General features: G+C 43.1%; 1 protein-coding gene across 1 annotated transcript; it reads left to right on the top strand.

Annotated features, from left to right (window-relative positions):
• The first annotated feature begins 5,186 nt into the window (after positions 1 to 5,186).
• On the top strand, positions 5,187 to 22,712 carry LOC123055779 (HMG-Y-related protein A-like). Its single transcript, XM_044479642.1, has 2 exons — positions 5,187 to 5,450; positions 22,317 to 22,712. The coding sequence occupies exons 1-2, from the start codon at positions 5,187 to 5,189 to the stop codon at positions 22,710 to 22,712; spliced, it is 660 nt and encodes a 219-aa protein (XP_044335577.1).
• Positions 22,713 to 24,503: the final 1,791 nt, after the last annotated feature.

Genomic DNA, 24,503 nt, shown 5'->3' with positions numbered 1-24,503 from the left:
TGTTTGTCTTCATCCTGTGTTATCCTGTGTTTACGCTTTCTGTACTCTGTGTTTGTCTTCATTTCATCATGATGATCATGCCTATGTTCTGCTATGGTTACTCTTGAGTACTTATTCCACTGCAAGTAGTTCTTCGCTAAGGAATTTCCTCACCCGCAAATTCCTCAGTGAAGTATTCATAAAAATCGCCTATTCACCCCCCTCTAGTCGATATAACGCACTTTCAAAGGTATAACCAAAGCATTATCAAACATGTGTTGGAAAGAAGATAAGGGGGCTGTCGATGACAACTCAAATCATCGAAGGTCAAGGATGGTATTTCTTATCCGAATTCGATTGACATGCTGGAAGAGCTGAGAATGTTGACCAGCACGACACAATTTTTGAGAGATTTCAGGAAGATATAATCGATCGGCGATGACATCAAGTCAAAGGAATGATGAAGTGAAAAGTTATTGGAACCATGGGTATGACACAAACTCGAAAGCAAGCTTGCTGTTCAAGGCGAAATGGTATGACGAGGAAGATCAACATAAGCTTAGCTCATCGTCAAAAATTATATTCCGGGAAGAAGGACCAGGTAGCACAGTTAAAATTTAGCACGATAATGACATAGCCGGCCAGGCTAGGAATGACCTGAAGGATTATTAAACTCGTAAGCAATGAAAATTACTTAGAGATATAGAATTGGGGTGCGGAATCAATTCAACCGATTCACTTATTGGTGTCCTCGAGTGATTAATAACTCGGATCCCGGGGGAAATCTGAAATCGGTGAGAAGCAATACTAGGTGAAGACTCATAGGAAGCAACACAGTTCTTTGATATTCTCGAGATACCGGAGGGTAATACTTGAAGGAAGATCAAAATAGAGGTTGTGGAGTTGCATTGATCTGCAGAAGACAAGTGCGTGAACTTGTCCGAGAAATGGAATCAAAGGGGAACAATCATGGTCAGAACCACGGTTGCGAAGGACCAAACATAGATACCAGATGAACTTATAACAAGGGGATTATTATTATCACAAGAAGCTTCCATGATAAGTGCCACATCGGGTCCATGGGCATGAACACAAAGTTCAAGGTCGACTCCCACTTCTTCAATGCATAACCTTTCATTCACTCCTCGTTTTCGAAGAAATTTGTAGTGCGAAAGATTTATCTGGTGAAGCACCAGAAGAGTATGACTCACATCTCTTTCGAGTTCACATGGATTAGGGAAGGCATAGGTTCAACCCATAGGGGCATCTTAGTAACATATACCACAACTTAAAGAGTAAATAACACAAGCTCGAAGGTAGAGCATGGTTGACAAAAGGAGAGGATTCAATTTGCCAAAGGCATTATGTATCAGGGAAGAACTCGCAAGGTGATTAAATATGAGGGGCACTATCGGATAGAAATCCAACAAAGGATCTGGTGGTCCACAAGGGATCAGATGTGAGCATCGGTACCCAACTAGAAGAAGAAAGAATGCAAGGAGATCAGATATAGAAACAACTAACTAATTCGAAGCTCAATTACAAAGGAATTATGATTTTCAAATCACGGGATCAAAAGCAAACGCTCTGATCAAGGATGGATAAGTCGAAAACACTTAGGGGCACAATCGACCGCCAATTTGATTGATCGAGGACCAGCTCAGGTTCAAAGTGACGCCTGAGCCGGAAAGATAATTTATAAGGATCATTTGATGGTTGCGTGCATGTGCACACCTGTTGAATCAATAGGATCAAAATGGGAATCACAAAGGATTTTAAGGAATATTGCTAGACATATGGAATTAACCATAATGCAAGCAGGCAAGAATTTCAAGAGTAATAGGTATGAAGGATTTCAGAAGATCGAATAGTATTTTGAAGAATTTTGTGAAACACAAGAACAAATGGGGATGAGCAGATACTCGGTAAGTGCGAGGAATTATCCGTAGAGGTATTCATGTGGTAATGAACTGCAAGGTAGTAAGCTCAAAGGATTCTCGGGGCAAGAGAGAGTATTTCGGGGCATCTTGTAATAATAAGAGCATTAGGGAATGATTGTATGAACGGCACGTGTATGTAGTTATCCATAATGATATATCGGTGGTAGGGAATTGCAAAAGCGATCGGTACAAGTCTCGAGAGAACATCAGAGAGTATCTTCAGAACCAGTGGAGCATGCGATCATCTGTAATAAGGGGCTCTCCGGGAGCAATTATTTACGAGAACCTAGAGTTAGAGTTAGCAAAATCATTTAACTCGAATAGAAGAGAGATCAGAGTCCCAGAGTAAAGACGAGGAATAAAAGATCCTAATACCACCCAATGGCGACGTGGGCCCGTAAGCCACACAGCCAAGTTAGTAAAACAGTTTTGGACGACTAGACTCAACTTCGGCCAAGGAGTTGGAAAGGGGGCTACCTACAGGCAGTCGGCTCTGATACCAAATTGTGATGCCCTCGATTCAATCGTACAGTAATCATACACGCAAATGTGTACGATCAAGATCAAGGACTCATGGGAAGATATCACAACACAACTCTAGACACAAATTAAAAAATACAAGTTTTATATTACAAGCCAGGGGCCTCGAGGGCTCGAATACATCAGCTTGAATACACAAGAGTCAGCGGAAGCAACAATATCTGAGTACAGACATAAGTTAGACAAGTCTGCCTTAAGAAGGCTAGCACAAAAGCAACATCGATCGAAAAGGCAAGGCCTCCTGCCTGGGAACCTCCTAACTACTCCTAGTCGTCGACGGTCTCCACGTAGTAGTAGGCACCCTCGGTGTAGTAGTAATTGTCGTGGTGACATCTGGCTCCTGGACTCCGACATCTGGTTGCATCAACCAGAAAGAAGAAGAAAGGGGCAAAAGGGGGACTAAAGCAACCGTGAGTACTCATCCAAAGTACTCGCAAGCAAGGATCTACACTACATATGCATCGGTATCAATGAATTGGGTTGTATCTGTGGACTGAACTACAGAAAGCCAGAAGAGAAGGGGAAAGCCTAGCCTATCGAAGACTAGCATCTTCAAGCAGCTCCAAGCATCTTGCAGCATTAGAAGAGATAAGAGTAGCATAAAGTAAAGTAGTAGGAGTGTTATCAACCTCGACCAGAGATCCTTTCTCGACTCCCTGCGAGAAAGCAATCCCAGAGCCATACTATCCATTTCTCATCACAATCCATTTCTCATCACAAGTATCCAGTTCTAGTTGTATTGATCGGGATACAACTCCAAGTGTCCGTTACCGTAGGACAGGCTATCGATAGATGTTTTCTTCCCTGTAGGGGTGCACCAACTTACCCACCACGCTCGATTAACTCTGGTCGGACACACTTTCCTGGGTCATGCCTGGCCTCGGCCAAACAATACACCGCAACCCGACCTAGGCTTAATAGAGAGGTCAGCACGCCGGACTAAACCTATGGCCCCAGGGGTCATGGGCCATCGCCCCGGGAACTCCTGCACGTTGCGAGGGCGGCCGGTGAGCAGACCTAGCTACCTCCTTAAAAAAGGCAGGTGCTTACCAGTCCAACCCGACGCGCGCCGCTCAGTCGGTGACGTCTATTAAGCTTCGGCTGATGCATACGACGCAGAACGCCCATACTATGCCCACGTGATGGTTGGTGCTATCAGGCTAGAGGCCCCTCAGATCAAATATCCAAATCGTAGTGGATTAGGAACACGTGGTAACAAGCAGAGACTCACGAAAGATGTGACCCCGTTGCCCCGTCTCGAGGACTTGCGGCAAGGGCTAGGAATGCCCGGCCACGCCTCGTAATTATCTCGCGGGCACCCTCCAGGTCAACCCGTCTCCACATCACTCGCGGGTACCCCTCAGGGTCGACCCGCCTTTCCAAGTAACAGTGGTAAAGTCCAAGTATCTGTGTGTCCAAACATCAAGGGGAAGACCCGAGGAATCACCCCCGGTGAATTCCACTTGATGTAATCATCAAGGTGAACGTAAGAGGAACCACCCCCGAGGTTCACACTTGAGGGGTTGCACGACAGAGTCGTATTGGAAGTGGTTAAGGCGGAATCACCCTCGATGACCACGACCGAATAGCTATACTACATGGTTAACATCAGAAGTGTTGTAGAGGTCCGACCGTCGGCACTCGATTGTAACCCAGTAGTGTCGAGCAACTAAGGGGAAAGTGATGTGCGGTGCCGGGGCCTGGTCTTCGATCCCGTTGATCGGGTCTTCTGATAATCCAGCGGGGCAGTCGGGACAAAGTGGGGGTCTCTGATGGGTCTCTACCCAACCTATACTAAACAGTTTAGGATAAGCAGGTAGGTAACAACAACAGGTTACAATAAACAGGCTATGCATCAGAATAGGAGCAAACAATAAAAGTAGCAAAATCTAATGCAAGCATGAGAGAATGGAATGGGCGATATCGGGATGATCAAAGGGGGGGCTTGCTTGGAAGCTCCGCTGAAAGGGAAGAAGGGGGTCGTCGTCGACGTAGTCGATCATAGCGGCAGCGGTCTCGGGGTCTACCTGAGAGAAGAGGGGGAAGAAACAGTAAATACATAGCAAGCAAGAGCATAACAGGACAACATGCAAAGCTAGACGTGTTCTAACGTGGCGCTACATGATACCGGCGAAGGGGATAACATCTGGGAATGCTTTCCCGAAGTTTGGCATTTTCGGACAGATGAAACGGAGGGGAAAGGTTGCATGTTCGCTATCCTAGGGGTGTACGGCAGACGAACGGGCTGCGTATTCGGATCCATGTCGTCGTTCTGAGCAATTTTCATGTAGAAAACATTTTCATCCGAGCTACGGATTATTTTCTATGATTTTTCAAAGATTTAACAATATTCTAGAATTCTGGATTTAATTTAATTCGAAAATTAGATTAAATATTAAAAGCCATGGGTACACAGAAAGTGTACCCAGAGATATGCGTGTGTGGTTGACAGTGGGGCCCCACTGCTAAGTCAGCAGCTGACCTAGTCAACCCTATCCAAAAGAATAGTGTATTGTGGGTCCTAGCTGTCATTGACTCAGTTATATGCTAGAGTTAATTTAACAGTTTAGTTAACAGAGGGGCCCACACGCCATAGACTGATAGTGATGGGACTTAGTACTAACTAATTAGGCAGGGGATTAGCACTAATTGTGTCAGCTACTAATTAAGCGAGTGGGGCCCGCTGGCCAGGGGCACAGATAAACCTCACAAGGCATGCACGCGCGCATGACCTCTGACTCGGCCGTGGCTGGCCGTCCAGGTAGCGGCGGGACTAGCGGCGGTTGCGGGCAGGAGAGCGGGGCCCGGGCGCGGCAGCAGCCGCCGGCGGTGACTCGCAGACGAGCGGCCAGGGGCGCGCTTCAGGCGGCGCAGGGGGAGGAACACGTGGGCGCGGCGAGCGGTACGAGCGGCGACGGCCGGGGCGAACTGGGCCATTGGCCGCAGCCGGAGCACGAACATGTCGGTGGCATCTACGGCTACCACGAGAGAGTACGGAGAGAGGGAGGAGGCGGTGCTCTAGAAGTCTGGCAGCGGGCTCGTTGGAGCCGTTGGGGAGGAGGACGGGGACGATTGCATTCCGGCGGTGAGGCGGCGTCAGCCGCTGGTGGCGAGCGACGGGCGCGGCGTCAGCCGCTGGTGGCGAGCGACGGGCGCGGTGTCAGCAAGCGTCGACCGACGAGGGGGAGGCAACGGGGGCACGATGGAGGAGCTGCGAGGCGTCCGGCGAGGGGGGGTCTCCGGGCGGCGAATGGCGGGTCGGGCGCGGCGTTGGGGCTCCCAGATAGGGAGGGGAGGAGGCGAGAAGGACGGCGGTGGGGCGCGAGGTGGCGCGGTCGTCGGTGTTCGCTGCCCCCGATCTGGATCGGGGGGAGGGGAGAGGGAGCGAGAGACATGGGGGATCGAGGGGAGTGGGGGGTAGCGGTTAGGGTTTCTATCGGGTGGGGGATAAGGTGGGAGCGGGGTGGGCCGGCTGGGCGACGGTGCGGGCCGGCCTGGTGGCGTAGTGGCCAGCTCGGTCGGTTGGCCCAGTGGGGGGTGGCCCTTTCTCTCTTTTTTCTATTTTCTATTTCCTCTTTTATTTAAAAACAGAGATAGAAAATGACTATTTAGGGTAACCACAAGAGTTGAGAAAAATGTGGGACTTAGCCTATTAAATAGTTTGCATTTTTAGGCAGTGCCACAAAAAGTTTGGAGGCTAGAGGAATCCATTTTCATTTTTCACAAATAAGATAGCACTTAAAAATGCTGAAATTGCATTGTAATAATTGCTACAGTCAATCTTAGCGCTTAGGTGATGTTGTTTAACAATTAAATGTTATGGAATTTTGGCTAAATGATGAACTATATTGCAGAAACTTTGGTGCAACTCCATATCTCACTTGCAAATTGAATTTCATTTCAATGTGGAAATTTCAAATGATATTTGAACCGAAGGTGATCAAGCACTATTTAGCAAAATGATCAGCTTTAATCACAGAGGGTTATTGTAGCATGACACCGGGGGTGTTACATGCTACGTCTTGAGCTTGCGTTGGTTTTTCCCTTGAATAGGAAAGGGTGATGCAGCAAAGTAGCATAAGTATTTCCCTCAGTTTTTGAGAACCAAGGTATCAATCCAGTAGGAGACTACACGCAAGTCGCCTCATACCTACACAAACAAATAAGAACCTTGCAACCAACGCGATAAAGGGGTTGTCAATCCCTTCACGACCACTTGCAAAAGTGAGATCTGATATAGATAATAAGACAAATATTTTTGGTATTTTTATGATAAAGATTGAAAGTAAAGATTGCAAAGTAAAAATATATTGGAAACTTATATGATGGAGAATAGACCCGGGGGCCATTGGTTTCACTAATGGCTTCTCTCGAGATAGCATAAGTATTACGGTGGGTGAACAAATTACTGTCGAGCAATTGATAGAAAAGTGCATAGTTATAAGAATATCTAGGCATGATCATGTATATAGGCATCACTTCCGTAACAAGTAGACCGAAACGATTCTTCATCTACTAGTATTACTCCACACATCGACCGCTATCCAACATGCATCTAGAGTATTAAGTTCATAAGAACAAAGTAGCGAATTAGGCAAGATGACATGATGTAGAGGGATAAACTCAAGCAATATGATATAAACCCCATCTTTTTATCCTTGATGGCAACAATACAGTACGTGTCGTTTCCCCTACTGTCACTGGGATCGAGCAACGCAAGATTGAACCCAAGCTAAGCACTTCTCCCATTGCAAGACAGATCAATCTAGTAGGCCAAACCAAACTGATAATTCGAAGAGACTTGCAAAGATAACAAATCATACATAAAAGAATTCAGAGAAGATTCAAATATTGTTCATAGATAATCTTGATCATAAACCCACAATTCATCGGATCTCGACAAACACACCGCAAAAAGAGTTACATCAAATAGATCTCCAAGAGAATCAAGGATAACTTTGTATTGAGATCCAAATAGAGAGAAGAAGCCATCTAGCTAATAACTATGGACCCGAAGGCCTGTGGTAAACTACTCACACATCATCGGAGAGGCTATGGTGTTGATGTAGAAGACCTCCGTGATCGATTCCCCCTCCAGCGGAGCGCCGGAAAAGGCCCCAAGATGGGATCTCATGGGTACAAAAGGTTGCGGCGGTGGAAATAGGGTTTCGTGGTGCTCCTGGATGTTTTCAGAGTATATGGGTATATATAGGAGGAAGAAGTAGGTCGGTGGAGCTGCGAGGGGCCCACGAGGGTGGGGGCGCGCCTCCCTGCCTCGTGGCCTCCTCGCTTCTTTCTTGACGTCCACTCCAAGTCCCCTGGATCACGTTTGTTCCAAAAATAACTCTCCCGAAGTTTTCATTCCGTTTGGACTCCGTTTGATATTCCTTTTCTGCGAAACACTGAAATACGCAAAAAAACAGTAATTTGCACTGGGCCTTCGGTTAATAGGTTAGTCCCAAAAATAATATAAAAGTGTATAATAAAGCCCATTAAACATCCAAAACATATAATATAATAGCATGGAACAATAAAAAATTATAGATACGTTGGAGACGTATCAAGCATCCCCAAGCTTAATACATGCTCGTCCTCGAGTAGGTAAATGATAAAAACAGAAATTTTGATGTGGAATGCTACCTAGCATAATTTTCAATGTAATTTCCTTTATTGGGGCATGAATGTTCATATCCGAAAGATTCAAGACAAAAGTTTAATATTGACATAAAAATAATAATACTTCAAGCATACTAACTAAGCAATTATGTCTTCTCAAAATAACATGGCCAACGAAAGTTCATCCCTACAAAGTCATATAGTTTGGTTATGCTCCATTTTCGTCACACAAGAGTGCTCTCATCATGCACAACCCCGATGACAAGCCAAGCAATTGTTTCATACTTTAGTAATCTCAAACTTTTTCAACCTTCACGCAATACATGAGCGTGAGCCATGGATATAGCACTATAGGTGGAATAGAAAATAATGATGGGGGTTATGTGGAGAAGACAAAAAAGGAGAAAGTCTCACATTGACGCGGCTAATGAACGGGCTAGGGAGATGCCCATAAATTGATGTCAATGCAAGGAATAGGGATTGCCATGCAACGGATGCACTAGAGCTATAAATGTATGAAAGCTCAACAAAACAAACTAAGTGGGTGTGCATCCAACTTGCTTGCTCACAAAGACCTAGGGCATTTGAGGAAGCCCATTATTGGAATACACAAGCCAAGTTCTATAATGAAAAATTCCCACTAGTATATGAAAGTGATAAAACAAGAGACTCTCTATCATAAAGATCATGGTGCTACTTTGAAGCACACGGGTGGAAAAAAGGATAGTAGCATTGTCCCTTTTTATTTCTCTTCTTTTTTTGGGCCTTCCTTCTTTGGCCTTTCTCTTTTTTTATTTGGGACAATGCTCTATTTATGATGATCATCACACTTCTATTTATCTACAACTCAATGATTACAACTCGATACTAGAACAAAATATGAGTCTATACGAATGCCTCCGGTGGTGTACCGGGATGAGCAATGAATCAAGAGTGACATGTATGATAAATTATGCATGGTGGCTTTGCCAAAAATACGATGTCAACTACATGATCATGGAAGGCAATATGACAATGATGAAGATAGTCATAATAAATGAAACGGTGGAAAGTTGCATGGCAATATATCTCGGAATGGTTATGGAAATGCCATAATAGGTAGGTATGGTGGCTGTTTTGAGGAAGATATAAGGAGGTTTATGTGTGACGAGTGTATCGTATCACGGGGTTTGGGTGCACCGGCGAAGTTTGCACCAACTCTCAAGGTGAGAAAGGGCAATGCACGGTACCGAAGAGGCTAGCAATGATGGAAAGGTGAGAGTGCGTATAATCCAAGGACTCAACATTAGTCATAAAGAACTCACATACTTATTGCAAAAATCTACAAGTATCAAAAACCAAGCATTACGCGCATGCTCCTAGGGGGATAGATTGGTAGGAAAAGACCATCGCTCGTCCCCGACCGCCACTCATAAGGATGACAATCAAAGAACACCTCATGCTTCAAATTTGTTACACAACGTTTACCATACGTGCATACTACGGGACTTTTAAACTTCAACCCAAGTATTTATCAAATTCACAACTACTCAACTAGCACAACTCTAATATTACCATCTTCATATCTCAAAACAATCATCAAGTATCAAACTTCTCATAGTATTCAATGCACCTTTTATGAAAGTTTTTATTATATCCAAGTTGGATGCCTATTATATTAGGACTAATTTAATAGCCAAAGAAAATTACCATGCTTTTCTAAAGGACTCTCAAAATAATATAAGTGAAGCATGAGAGATCAACAATTTCTATAAAATAAAACCACCACCGTGCTCTAAAAAGATATAAGTGAAGCACTAGAGCAAAATTATGTAGCTCAAAAGATATAAGTGAAGCACTTAGAGTATTCTAATAAATTCCGATTCATGTGTGTCTCTCCCAAAAGGTGTGTACAGAAAGGATGATGTGGTAAACTAAAAAGCAAAGACTCAAATCATACAAGACGCTCCAAGAAAAACGCATATCATGTGGTGAATAAAAATATAGCATCAAGTAAAGTTACCGATGGACGAAGACGAAAGAGGGGATGCCTTCCGGGGCATCCCCAAGCTTAGGCTTTTGGTTGTCCTTGAATTTTACCTTGGAGTTCCTTGGGCATCCACCAGCTTAGGCTTTTTCCAATCCTTATTCCATAATCCATCAAATCTTTACCCAAAACTTGAAAACTTCACAACACAAAACTCAACAGAAAATCTCATGACCTCCGTTAGCGAAATAAAACAAACCACCACTTTAAGGTACTGTAAAGAACTCATTATTTATTTATATTGGTGTTAAACCTACTGTATTACAACTTCTCTATGGTTCAGAACCTCTGATACTAGCCATAGATTCATCAAAATAAGCAAACAACACACGAAAAACAGAATCTGTCAAAAATAGAACAGTTTGTAGTAATCTGGATCTAACGCAAACTTATGTATCTCAGAAAAATATACCAAAATAGTAAGACCTAGATAATTTATTTATTGATCTACTGCAATTAGAATCAGTATTTTATCACGTTCTGGTGATTTCTAACAATTGTTTTCGTGAGCAGAAAGTTTCTGATTTTTTCAGCAAGACCAAATAACTATCATCCACGAAGATCCTATAGGTTTCACTTGGCACAAACACTAATTAAACATAAAAACAAATCTAACCAGAGACTAGATCTAATATTTATTACTAAACAGAACCAAAAAGCAAGAAACAAAAATAAAATTGGGTTGCCTCCCAACAAGCGCTATCGTTTAACGCCCCTAGCTAGGCATAAAGGCAAGAATAGATCTAGGTATTATCATCTTTGGTATGCAATCAGTAAGTGGCTCTCATAATAGATTCATAAGGTAATTTAATTATCTATCTAGGAAAGTGCTCCATGCCTTTCCTTAACGGAAATCGGAATCTAATATTTCCTTCTTTCATGTCAATAGTTGCACCAATCGTTCTAAGGAAAGGTCTATCAAGAATAATAGGACAAGTAGGATTGCAATCTATGTCAAGAACAATGAAATCTACGGGCACATAATTCCTATTTGCAACAATAAGAACATCATTAGTTCTTCCCATAGGTTTCTTAATGGTCGAATCCGCAAGGTGCAAGTTTAAAGAACAATCATCAAATTCACGGAAACCTAACACATCACACAAAGTTTTTGGAATCGTGGAAACACTAGCACCCAAATCACACAAAGCATAGAATTCATGATCTTTAATCTTAATTTTAATAGTAGGTTCCCACTCGTCATAAAGTTTTCTAGGGATAGAAACTTCCAATTCAAGTTTTTCTTCATAAGACTGCATTAAAGCATCAACGATATGTTTGGTAAAAGCTTTATTTTGACTATAAGCATGAGGAGAATTTAGAACGGATTGCATCAAGGAAATACAATCTATCAAAGAATAGTTATCATAATTAAATTCCTTGAAATCCAAAATAGTGGGTTCATTGCTATGTAAAGTTTTGACCTCTTCAATCCCACTTTTACCAATTTTTGCATCAAGATCTAAAAACTCCGAATCATTGGGACGCCTTTTAACTAAAGTTGACTCATCTCCAGTCCCATCATTATCAAGATTCATATTGCAAAACAAAGATTTAATAGGAGACACATCAATCACTTTTAGATCTTCATCCCTATTATCATGAAAACTAGAAGAACACGCTTTTACGAAGCAATCTTTCTTAGCATGCATCCTAGCAGTTCTTTCTTTGCACTCATCAATGGAAATTCTCATAGCTTTGAGAGACTCATTGATATCATGCTTAGGAGGAATAGATCTAAGTTTCAAAGATCAACATCAAGAGAAATTCTATCCACGTTCCTAACCAACTCATCAATCTTAGGCAATTTTTCTTCAAGCAAGGCATTGAAATTCTTTTGAGAAATCATAAATTCTTTAACACTAGTCTCAAAATCAGAGGGCATCTTATTAAAAATTTCCATAAGAGTTGCTGTAGGAATTACCATAATTATTAGAGGAATTACTAGGAAACGGCCTAGGATTAAAGTTTCCTCTATACGCGTTGTTACCAAAATTGTTCCTACCAACAAAATTCACATCCATAGATTCATTATTATTCTCAATCAAAGTAGACAAAGGTATGTCATTAGGATCAGAAGAAACACTCTTATTAGCAAACAATTTCATAAGTTCATCCATCTTTCCACTCAAAACATTAATCTCTTCTATCGCATGAACCTTTTTACTAGTAGATCTTTCGGTGTGCCATTGAGAATAATTAACCATAATATTATCTAGGAGTTTAGTAGCTTCTCCTAAAGTGATTTCCATAAAAGTGCCTCCCACGGCCGAATGTAAAAGATTTCTAGAAGCAAAATTCAATTCGGCATAAACTTTTTGTATAATCATCCATAAATTTGAACCATGTGTAGGGCAATTACGTATCATCAATTTCATCCTTTCCCAAGATTGTGCAGCATGCTCATGATCTAGTTGCTTAAAATTAATAATGTCGTTTCTAAGAGAGATGATCTTAGCGGGAGGAAAATACTTAGAGATAAAAGCATCTTTGCATTTATTCCATGAATCAATACTATTTTTAGGCAAAGACGAAAACCAAGTTTTAGAACGATCTCTAAGCGAAAACGGAAATAGCTTCAATTTAACAATATCATTATCCACATCTTTCTTCTTTTTCATATCACACAAATCAACAAAGTTGTTTAGATGGGTAGCGGCATCTTCACTAGGAAGGCCGGAGAATTGATCTTTCATGAAAAGATTCAACAAGGCAGCATTGATTTCACAAGATTCAGCATCGGTAATAGGAGCAATCGGAGTGCTAAGAAAATCATTGTTGTTGGTATTGGAAAAGTCACACAATTTATTATTGTCTTGAGCCATCGTGACGAACGATCCAACACACAAGCACACAAGAAGCAAGCAAAGGAAAAAGCAAACGGAAAAGAGGGCGAATAAAACGGCAAGGGTGAAGTGGGGGAGAGGAAAACGAGAGGCAAATGACAAATAATGTAATGCGAGGGATAAGAGTTTGTGATGGGTACTTAGTATGTCTTGACTTGACTTGACTTGGCATAGATCTCCCCGGCAACGGCGCCAGAAATCCTTCTTGCTACCTCTTGAGCTTGCGTTGGTTTTCCCTTGAAGAGGAAAGGGTGATGCAGCAAAGTAGCGTAAGTATTTCCCTCGGTTTTTGAGAACCAAGGTATCAATCCAGTAGGAGATTACACGCAAGTCGCCTCGTACCTACACAAACAAATAAGAACCTTGCAACCAACGCGATAAAGGGGTTGTCAATCCCTTCACAGCCACTTGCAAAAGTTAGATCTGATAGAGATACTAAGATAAATATTTTTGGTATTTTTATGATAAAGATTGAAAGTAAAGATTGCAAAGTAAAAATAGATTGGAAACTTATATGACGGAGAAAAGACCCGGGGGCCATAGGTTTCAATAGTGGCTTCTCTCGAGATAGCATAAGTATTACGGTGGGTGAACAAATTACTGTCGAGCAATTGATAGAAAAGTGCATAGTTATGAGAATATCTAGGCATGATCATGTATATAGGCATCACGTCTGCAACAAGTAGACCGAAACGATTCTGCATCTACTACTATTACTCCACACATCGACCGCTATCCAGCATGCATCTAGAGTATTAAGTTCATAAGAACAGAGTAACGCATTAGGCAAGATGACATGATGTAGAGGGATAAACTCAAGCAATATGATATAAACCCCATCTTTTTATCCTCGATGGAAACACTACAATACGTGTTGTTTCCCCTACTGTCACTGGGATCGAGCAACGCAAGTTCGAACCCAAAGCTAAGCACTTCTCCCATTGCAAGAAAGATCAATCTAGTAGGCCAAACCAAACTGATAATTCGAAGAGACTTGCAAAGATAACAAATCATACATAAAAGAATTCAGAGGAGATTCAAATATTGTTCATAGATAATCTTGATCATAAACCCACAATTCATCGGATCTCGACAAACACACCGCAAAAATAGTTACATCAAATAGATCTCCAAGAGAATCGAGGAGAACTTTGTATTGAGATCCAAAGAGAGAGAAGGAGCCATCTAGCTAATAACTATGGACCCGAAGGTCTGTGGTAAACTACTCACACATCATCGGAGAGGCTATGGTGTTGATGTAGAAGCCCTCCGTGATCGACCCCCCTCCAGCGGAGCGACTGAAAAGGCCCCAAGATGGGATCTCACGGGTACAGAAGGTTGCGGCGGTGGAAATAGGGTTTCGTGGTGCTCCTGGATGTTTTCAGGGTATATGGGTATATATAGGAGGAAGAAGTAGGTCGGTGGAGCTGCGAGGGGCCCACGAGGGTGGGGGCGCGCCCAGGGGGCGGGCAGGCGCGCCTCCCTTCCTCGTGGCCTCCTTGCTTCTTTCTTGATGTCCACTCCAAGTCCCCTGGATCACGTTTGTTCCAAAAATAACTCTCCCGAAGGTTTCATTACGTTTGGACTCCGTTTGATATTCCTTTTCTGCGAAACACTGAAATAGGCAAAAAAACAGCAATTTGCACTGGGCCTTCGGTTAATAGGTTAGTCCCAAAAATAATATAAAAGTGTATAATAAAGCCCATTAAACATCAAAACAGATAATATAATATCAGGGAACAATCAAAAATTATATATAAGTTGGAGATGTATCAAGCATCCCCAAGCTTAATTCCTGCTCGTCCTCGAGTAGGTAAATGATAAAAACAGAATTTTTGATGTGGAATGCTACCTAGCATAATTTTCAATGTAATTTCCTTTATTGTGGCATGAATTTTCAGATCCGAAAGATTCAAGACAAAAGTTTAATATTGACATAAAAATAATAATACTTCAAGCATACTAACTAAGCAATTATGTCTTCTCAAAATAACATGGCCAAAGAAAGTTCATCCCTACAAAGTCATATAGTTTGGTCATGCTCCATTTTCGTCACACAAGAGTGCTCTCATCATGCACAACCCCGATGACAAGCCAAGCAATTGTTTCATACTTTAGTAATCTCAAACTTTTTCAACCTTCACGCAATACATGAGCGTGAGCCATGGATATAGCACTATAGGTGGAATAGAAAATAATGATGGGGGTTATGTGGAGAAGACAAAAAAGGAGAAGGTCTCACATTGACGCGGCTAATCAATGGGCTAGGGAGATGCCCATCAATTGATGTCAATGCAAGGACTAGGGATTGCCATGCAACGGATGCACTAGAGCTATAAATGTATGAAAGCTCAACAAAAGAAACTAAGTGGGTGTGCATCTAACTTGCTTGCTCACGAAGACCTAGGGCATTTGAGGAAGCCCATTGTTGGAATATACAAGCCAAGTTCTATAATGAAAAGTTCCCACTAGTATATGAAAGTGATAAAACAAGAGACTCTCTATCATAAAGATCATGGTGCTACTTTGAAGCACACGGGTGGAAAAAAGGATAGTAGCATTGTCCCTTTTTATTTCTCTTCTTTTTTTGGGCCTTCCTTCTTTGGCCTTTCTCTTTTTTTGGGGACAATGCTCTATTTATGATGATCATCACACCTCTATTTATTTACAACTCAATGATTACAACTCGATACTAGAACAAAATATGAGTCTATACGAATGCCTCCGGTGGTGTACCGGGATGAGCAATGAATCAAGAGTGACATGTATGATAAATTATGCATGGTGGCTTTGCCAAAAATACGATGTCAACTACATGATCATGGAAGGCAATATGACAATGATGAAGATAGTCATAATAAATGAAACGGTGGAAAGTTGCATGGCAATATATCTCGGAATGGTTATGGAAATGCCATAATAGGTAGGTATGGTGGCTGTTTTGAGGAAGATATAAGGAGGTTTATGTGTGACGAGTGTATCGTATCACGGGGTTTGGGTGCACCGGCGAAGTTTGCACCAACTCTCAAGGTGAGAAAGGGCAATGCACGGTACCGAAGAGGCTAGCAATGATGGAAAGGTGAGAGTGCGTATAATCCAAGGACTCAACATTAGTCATAAAGAACTCACATACTTATTGGAAAAATCTACAAGTATCAAAAACCAAGCATTACGCGCATGCTCCTAGGGGGATAGATTGGTAGGAAAAGACCATCGCTCATCCCCGACCGCCACTCATAAGGATGACAATCAAAGAACACCTCATGCTTCAAATTTGTTACACAATGTTTACCATACGTGCATGCTACGGGACTTTCAAACTTCAACACATGTATTTCTCAAATTCACAACTACTCAACTAGCACAACTCTAATATTACCATCTTCATATCTCAAAACAATCATCAAGTATCAAACTTCTCATAGTATTCAATGCACCTTTTATGAAAGTTTTTATTATATCCAAGTTGGATGCCTATTATATTAGGACTAATTTTATAGACAAAGCAAATTACCATGTTGTTCTAAAGGACTCTCAAAATAATATAAGTGAAGCATGAGAGATCAACAATTTCTATAAAATAAAACCACCACAATGCTCTAAAAAGCTATAAGCGAAGCACTAGAGCAAAATTATGTAGCTCAAAAGATATAAGTGAAGCACATAGAGTATTCTAATAAATTCCGATTCATGTGTGTCTCTCCCAAAAGGTGTGTACAGCAAGGATGATGTGGTAAACTAAAAGGCAAAGACTCAAATCATACAAGACGCTCCAAGCGAAACACATATCATGTGGTGAATAAAAATATAGCATCAAGTAAAGTTACCGATGGACGAAGACGAAAGAGGGGATGCCTTCTGGGGCATCCCCAAGCTTAGGCTTTTGGTTGTCCTTGAATTTTACCTTGGGGTGCCTTGGGGATCCCCAAGCTTAGGCTTTTGCCAATCCTTATTCCATAATCCATCAAATTTTTACCCAAAACTTCAAAACTTCACAACACAAAACTCAACAGAAAATCTCATGAGCTCCATTAGCGAAATAAAACAAACCACCACTTTAAGGTACTGTAATGAACTCATTCTTTATTTCTATTGGTGTTAAACCTACTATATTCCAACTTCCCTATGGTTCATAACCTCCAATACTAGCCATAGATTCATCAAAATAAGCAAACAACACACGAAAAACAGAATCTGTCAAAAACAGAACAGTCTGTAGTAATCTGGATCTAACGCAAACTTCTGTAACAACAACAAGAACAAAGCCTTTAGTCCCACGAAAGTTGGGGTAGGCTAGAGGTGAAACCCATAAGATCTCGCAACCAACTCATGGCTCTGGCACATGGATAGCAAGCTTCCACGCACCCATGTCCATAGCTAGCTCTTTGGTGATACTCCAATCCTTCAGGTCTCTCTTAATGGACTCCTCCCATGTCAAATTCGGTCTGCCCCGCCCTCTCTTGACATTCTCCGCATGCTTTAGCCATCCGCTATGCACTGGAGCTTCTGGAGGCCTGCGCTGAATATGCCCAAACCAGCTCAGACGATGTTGGACAAGCTTCTCTTCAATTGGTGCTACCCCAACTCTATCTCTTATATCATCATTCCAGACTCGATCCTTCCTCGTGTGGCCACACATCCATCTCAACATACGCATCTCCGCCACACCTAACTGTTGAACATGTCGCCTTTTAGTCGGCCAACACTCAGCGCCATACAACATTGCGGGTCAAACCGCCGTCCTGTAGAACTTGCCTTTAAGCTTTTGTGGCACTCTCTTGTCACAGAGAATGCCAGAAGCTTGGCGCCACTTCATCCATCCGGCTCTGATCCGATGGTTCACATCTTCATCAATACCCCCATCCTCCTGCACCATTGACCCCAAATACCGAAAGGTGTCCTTCTGAGGTACCACCTGACCATCAAGGCTAACCTCCTCCTCCTCCTCACACCTAGTAGTACTGAAACCGCACATCATGTACTCGGTTTTAATTCCAAGGTTAGTCTCCATAACTCTAACTTCCTATTTACCCCCACCCGACTATCGTCAACTAGCACCACATCATCCGCAAAGAGCATACACCATGGGATATCTCCTTGTATATCCCTTGTGACCTCATCCATCACCAATGCAAAAAGATAAGGGCTCAAAGCTGACCCCTGATGCAGTCCTATCTTAATCGGGAAGTCATCAGTGTCGACATCACTTGTTCGAACACTTGTCACAACATTATCGTACATGTCCTTGATGAGGGTAATGTACTTTGCTGGGACTTTGTGTTTCTCCAAGGCCCACCACATGACATTCCGCGGTATCTTATCATAGGCCTTCTCCAAGTCAATGAACACCATATGCAAGTCCTTCTTTTGCTCCCTATATCTCTCCATAAGCTGTCGTACCCAGAAAATGGCTTCCATGGTCGACCTCCCAGGCATGAAACCAAATTGGTTTTTGGTCACGCTTGTCATTCTTCTTAAGCGGTGCTCAATGACTCTCTCCCATAGCTTCATTGTATGGCTCATCAGCTTAATTCCACGGTAATTACTACAACTCTGAACATCCCCCTTGTTCTTGAAGATTGGTACTAATATACTCCGTCTCCATTCTTCTGGCATCTTGTTTGCCCGAAAAATTAGGTTAAAAAGCTTGGTTAGCCATACTATCGCTATGTCCCCGAGACCTTTCCACACCTCAATGGGGATACAATCCGGGCCCATCGCCTTGCCTCCCTTCATCCTTTTTAAAGCCTCCTTGACCTCAGACTCCTGGATTCGACGCACAAAACGCGTGCTGGTCTCATCAAAGGAGTCGTCCAGTTCAATGGTAGAACTTTCATTCTCCCCATTGAACAGCTTGTCGAAGTACTCCCGCCATCTATGCTTAATCTCCTCGTCCTTCACCAAGAGTTGGCCTGCTCCATCCTTGATGCATTTGACTTGGCCAATATCCCTCGTCTTCCTCTCTCGGATCTTGGCCATCTTATAGATGTCCCTTTCGCCTTCCTTTGTGCCTAACCATTGGTAGAGGTCCTCATACGCCCGACCTCTTGCTTCACCAACAGCTCGCTTTGCGGCCTTCTTCGCCATCTTGTACTTCTCTATGTTGTGTGCACTCCTATCCAGGTATAGGCGTCTGAAGCAATCTTTCTTCTCTTTAATCGCCTTCTGGACATCATCATTCCACCACCAGGTATCCTTATCTTCGCTTCTCCTTCCCCTGGACACTCCAAACTCCTCTAGGGCTACCTTACGAATGCAAGTCGCCATCTTTCATCCACACATTGTTCACATCCCATCCTTCCTCCCAAGGGCCCTCCTTAATGACCCTCTCCTTGAACGCCTGAGCTATCTCCCCCTTGAGCTTCCACCACTTCGTTCTAGCGACTTTGGCCCGCTTATCCCGCTGGACACGAATCTGAAAGCGGAAGTCAGCAACCACCAGCTTATGCTGGTGTACAACACTCTCTCCAGGTATCACCTTACAGTCTAGGCACGCACGCCTATCTTCTCTTCTCGAGAGGATGAAATCAAACTGGCTAGAGTGTTGGCCACTACTAAGTGTCACCAGATGTGATTCTCTCTTTCTAAAGAGGGTGTTGGCTACAATCATGTTGTAGGCTAGAGCAAAGCTTAAGACATCTTCTCCTTCTTGATTCCTGATGCCATAGCCAAAGCCCCCATGCGCCCCTTCAAAACCTGTGTTAGATGTACCCACGTGGCCATTGAGGTCTCCTCCTATGAAGAGCTTCTCACCAATCGGTGCACTCCTAACCATGTCTTCCAGGCCTTCCCAGAACTCCCTCTTGGTGTTCTCATTGTGGCCTACTTGCGGGGCATACGCGCTGATAACATTGAGAACCAAGTCCTCAACTACCAGCTGGCAAGGATAATCCGGTCCCCACGTCTCTTGATATCTACCACTCCATACTTGAGGCTCTTGTTGATCAAGATGCCTACGCCATTTCTGTTTGTAGCCGTCCCCATGTACCATAGCTTGAAGCCGGTATCCTCCACCTCCTTCGCCTTCTGTCCTCTCCATTTGGTTTCTTGGACGCAAAGGATATCAACACCTCTCCTCACCGCTGCATCAACTAGCTCCGAAGCTTCCCTATCAGAGACCCTACGTTCCAGCTACCTAAGCGAATCCTCCTAGGCTCGGCTAGCTTCCTTACCCTTCGCACTCGTCGAGTCAAATGCGAAGACCCTTGCTCATTTTCCACTACATCCGGGCGCCGATGTAGTGCGCCACTAAGGATGCGACGACCCGATCCTCGCTCACTTGCCACCGTATCCGGATCAAGATACGGCGCGCCACCTGGGGGGTGACGGCCCGGCCCTTGCCCATTTTCCACCACACCCGGGTTCCGAAGTGGCGCGTCACTGAGAGGGTTACCCCCCAACGAAAATCTTTTGGGTTTCATCTCCATAAGAGTGGCTGAGTTTTTACGTTGCCTCGCCAAGCCTATCACAACTCTCCTCCTTTACCCGGGCTTGGGACCGGCTATGTTGAGACAACATAGGCGGAGTTTAACGCAAACTTCTGTAACTCAGAAAAATCTACCAAAATAGGACGACCTAGATAATTTGATTATTGATCTACTGCAATTGGAATCAGTATTTTATCATGTTCTGGTGATTTTTAACAATTGTTTTCGTGAGCAGAAAGTTTTTAATTTTTACAGCAAAATCAAATAACTATCATCCAAGAAGATCCTATAGGTTTCACTTGGCACAAACACTAATTAAAACATAAAACCACATCTAACCAGAGGCTAGATCAAATATTTATTACTAAACAGAACCAAAAAGCAATAAACAAAAATAAAATTGGGTTGCCTCCCAACAAGCGCTATCGTTTAACGCCCCTAGCTAGGCATAAAGTCAAGAATAGATCTAGGTATTATCATCTTTGGTACGCAATCCGTAAGTGGCTCTCATAATAGATTCATAAGTTAATTTAATTTTCTTTCTAGGAAAGTACTCCATGCCTTTCCTTAACGGAAATTGGAATCTAATGTTTCCTTCTTTCATGTCAATAATTGCACCAATCGTTCTAAGGAAAGGTCTACCAAGAATAATAGGACAAGTAGGATTGCAATCTATGTCAAGAACAATAAAATCTATGGGCACATAATTCCTATTTGCAACAATAAGAACATCATTAATTCTTCCCATAGGTTTCTTAATGGTGGAATCCGCAAGGTGCAAGTTTAAAGAACAATCATCAAATTCACGGAAACCTAACACATCACACAAAGTTTTTGGAATCGTGGAAACACTAGCACCCAAATCACACAAAGCATAGAATTCATGATCTTTAATCTTAATTTTAATAGTAGGTTCCCACTCATCATAAAGTTTTCTAGGGATAGAAACTTCCAATTCAAGTTTTTCTTCATAAGACTGCATTAAAGCATCAACGATATGTTTGGTAAAAGCTTTATTTTGACTATAAGCATGAGGAGAATTTAGAACGGATTGCATCAAGGAAATACAATCTATCAAAGAGTAGTTATCATAATTAAATTCCTTGAAATCCAAAATAGTGGGATCATTGCTATGTAAAGTTTTGACCTCTTCAATCCCACTTTTACCAATTTTTGCATCAAGATCTAAAAACTCCGAATCATTGGGACGCCTTTTAAGTAAAGTTGACTCATCTCCAGTCCCATCATTATCAAGATTCATATTGCAAAACAAAGATTTAATAGGAGACACATCAATCACTTTTAGATCTTCATCCCTATTATCATGAAAACTAGAAGAACACGCTTTTACGAAGCAATCTTTCTTAGCATGCATCCTAGCAGTTCTTTCTTTGCACTCATCAATGGAAATTCTCATAGCTTTGAGAGACTCATTGATATCATGCTTAGGAGGAATAGATCTAAGTTTCAAAGATCAACATCAAGAGAAATTCTATCCACGTTCCTAACCAACTCATCAATCTTAGGCAATTTTTCTTCAAGCAAGGCATTGAAATTCTTTTGAGAAATCATAAATTCTTTAACACTAGTCTCAAAATCAGAGGGCATCTTATTAAAAAATTCCATAAGAGTTGCTGTAGGAATTACCATAATTATTAGAGGAATTACTAGGAAACGGCCTAGGATTAAAGTTTCCTCTATACGCGTTGTTACCAAATCTGTTCCTACCAACAAAATTCACATCCATAGATTCATTATTAGTCTCAATCAAAGTAGACAAAGGCATATCATTAGGATCAGAAGAAACACTCTTATTAGCAAACAATTTCAGAAGTTCATCCATCTTTCCACTCAAAACATTAATCTCTTCTATCGCATGAACCTTTTTACTAGTAGATCTTTCGGTGTGCCACTGAGAATAATTAACCATAATATTATCGAGGCGCTGGGCGACAAGAACGGCTCGAGCAAGGCCGCCATCTCCAGCTACATCGAGGAGAAGTACGAGGGCCTCCCCTCGGCGCACGCCTCCCTCCTCACGGCCAACCTCGCCAGCATGAAGGAGGCCGGCAAGCTCGCCTTCGTCAAGAACAACTACCTCAAGGCTGACGCTCCCTCCGCCACCCCGGCAAAGCGCGGCCGCGGCCGCCCGCCCAAGCCGAAGGCGGCGCCCAAGGACCCCAACACGCCCAAGCGCGGCCGGGGCCGCCCGCCCAAGGCTAAGGATCCCATGGCCGACGCCGTCAAGGATGCCGTCGCCAAGGCGACCACCGGCATGCCCCAGGGCCGCGGCCGCCCGCCGGGTCCCTCCTCGGCCAAGAAGGCCAAGGTCGCATAAAGTGATTTCCATAAAGTGCCTCCCACGGCCGAATGTAAAAGATTTCTAGAAGCTACTATTTCCATAAAAGTGATCTCCTAAAGTGATTTCCATAAAACCCCGACACCCCGACCCCGACCCCGAGCCTGACCCGACACGCCGAGCCCGACACCGACACGGCACCCCGACCCCGACCCGACACCCCGACCCCGACACCCCGACCCCGACCCCGACACGGCACCCCGACACCGACACGACACCCCGACCCCCGACACCTCCCGAAAAGGTGTTTTTTGGCCTTCCAGAAGCCGACGGGGTCATATATTTGTGAATTATTAGTTAGGTCATATATTTTTCGATTTTGTTATGAAAAACATCATATATAATTGTGTTGATCCGGTAGTTTTAAATGTGCAGTTGTTTCATCGCTGCGAGGTTTGGTGTTCGACGACCTCGCCGTGCGTTTGACGAGCTCTGCCCCTTCGTTCGTGGGTGAGCACAAATGACATGTCCTCCTCCCCCATTAATTATTTGATATATTCCGATGAAACTTGATAGCTAGCTATATATGTGTCTTGAATCATCAGTATGCGTAACCAATATGTGTCTCCCGTTCGAAAGCGTCATAGTTATAAATATGCATGCATTTGCATATTTATAACCTTGATTCTTTCGAATTGTCCAACGCTATCGATGGGCAGCCCGAGTGTGTTTAGATTGGGTTCGTTTTCCGATATGCTTTGCTCCGGATCCGACGCATAAATTTCGTCAGTGCCTCCCCTGTTGTTCTCCGGGTACACATCCTCTTTGTTTATTGCAGAGACGTGTATCAGGAGAACAGCGGGGAGGTGCTACCGAAATTTTGCGTATGATCCGGAGCATAGCATGGGAAAATGAACCCAATCTAAACATACTCGGGTGGGATTAGGACCTATCATTACCTATTAGAGTGTAGGTTGCATGGACGTAATAAAATTGACAAAGTAGATCAACTGATGAATATATACATGGTGAATTATATATATATATATATATATATATATATATATTTGTTGTGTGTCTAGTAGCTCTGAAAGTCAAGATGAGTGATCGTGCGTGGATGTACACCGGTCACACTGGTCAGAACAAATGGAGCACTGAATGGTTCACAAAAACCAAGGGGTTTGTGCGAGCCGCATTTGCAAATGGCCAGAGGAAAACCTGGTGCCCCTGTTTATGGTGCGGCAATTGGGAAAAGAGGACAGAGGCTGAAATGGGCAAACACCTGCAGAAGAGTGGTTTTACGCCCGATTATACGGTGTGGACATTTCATGGTGAGTCTGCCCAACGTGACCGAGCTGAGGTGGATCGTCGTCGCACCGACGAGCATGGTACCGGGATGGAAAACATGGTGCAAGACTTCGATGATGCTCGGGATTCAGACGAGGAGATGGAGGAATCTGCAAAGGCCTTCAATGAAATGTTGGAGTCTTCAAAACGTCCGCTCCATGAGCACACTGAGCTTTGTCAGTTGGATGCCATCTCACAAGTAATGGCTCTGAAGGCTCAGTTCAACTTGGGCAGAGAATGCTACGATGCAATGATGACAGTATTTGGACGCTTTCTACCCAAAGGCCATGTAATGCCTGCAAACCTGTACCAGTCGGACAAAATCCTCCGTGCACTGAAGATGCCCTATGATAAGATACATGCCTGTGAGAAAGGATGTGTCTTGTTTAGGCTTGACTATGCGGACTTGAACTATTGTCCCATTTGCAAGTCTTCCAGGTATGTTGTGGTAGACAACGGTATGGGTGAGAAGACACAGACCAA

The sequence above is a fragment of the Triticum aestivum genome, chromosome 2D (genome assembly GCF_018294505.1).
Source record: "Triticum aestivum cultivar Chinese Spring chromosome 2D, IWGSC CS RefSeq v2.1, whole genome shotgun sequence".
Classification (NCBI taxonomy): domain Eukaryota; kingdom Viridiplantae; phylum Streptophyta; class Magnoliopsida; order Poales; family Poaceae; genus Triticum; species Triticum aestivum.
The sequence above is the reverse complement of the archived record's forward strand: the minus strand, read 5'-3'. Positions and strand labels throughout refer to the sequence as shown.

Coding starts and splice junctions, on each gene's coding strand:
- LOC123055779 (XM_044479642.1), top strand. CDS start 5,187: ATGACCTCTGACTCGGCCGTGGCTGGCCGTCCAGGTAGCGGCGGGACT. Junction 5,451..22,316: donor TCTACGGCTACCACGAGAGA/GTACGGAGAGAG, acceptor AATATTATCGAG/GCGCTGGGCGACAAGAACGG.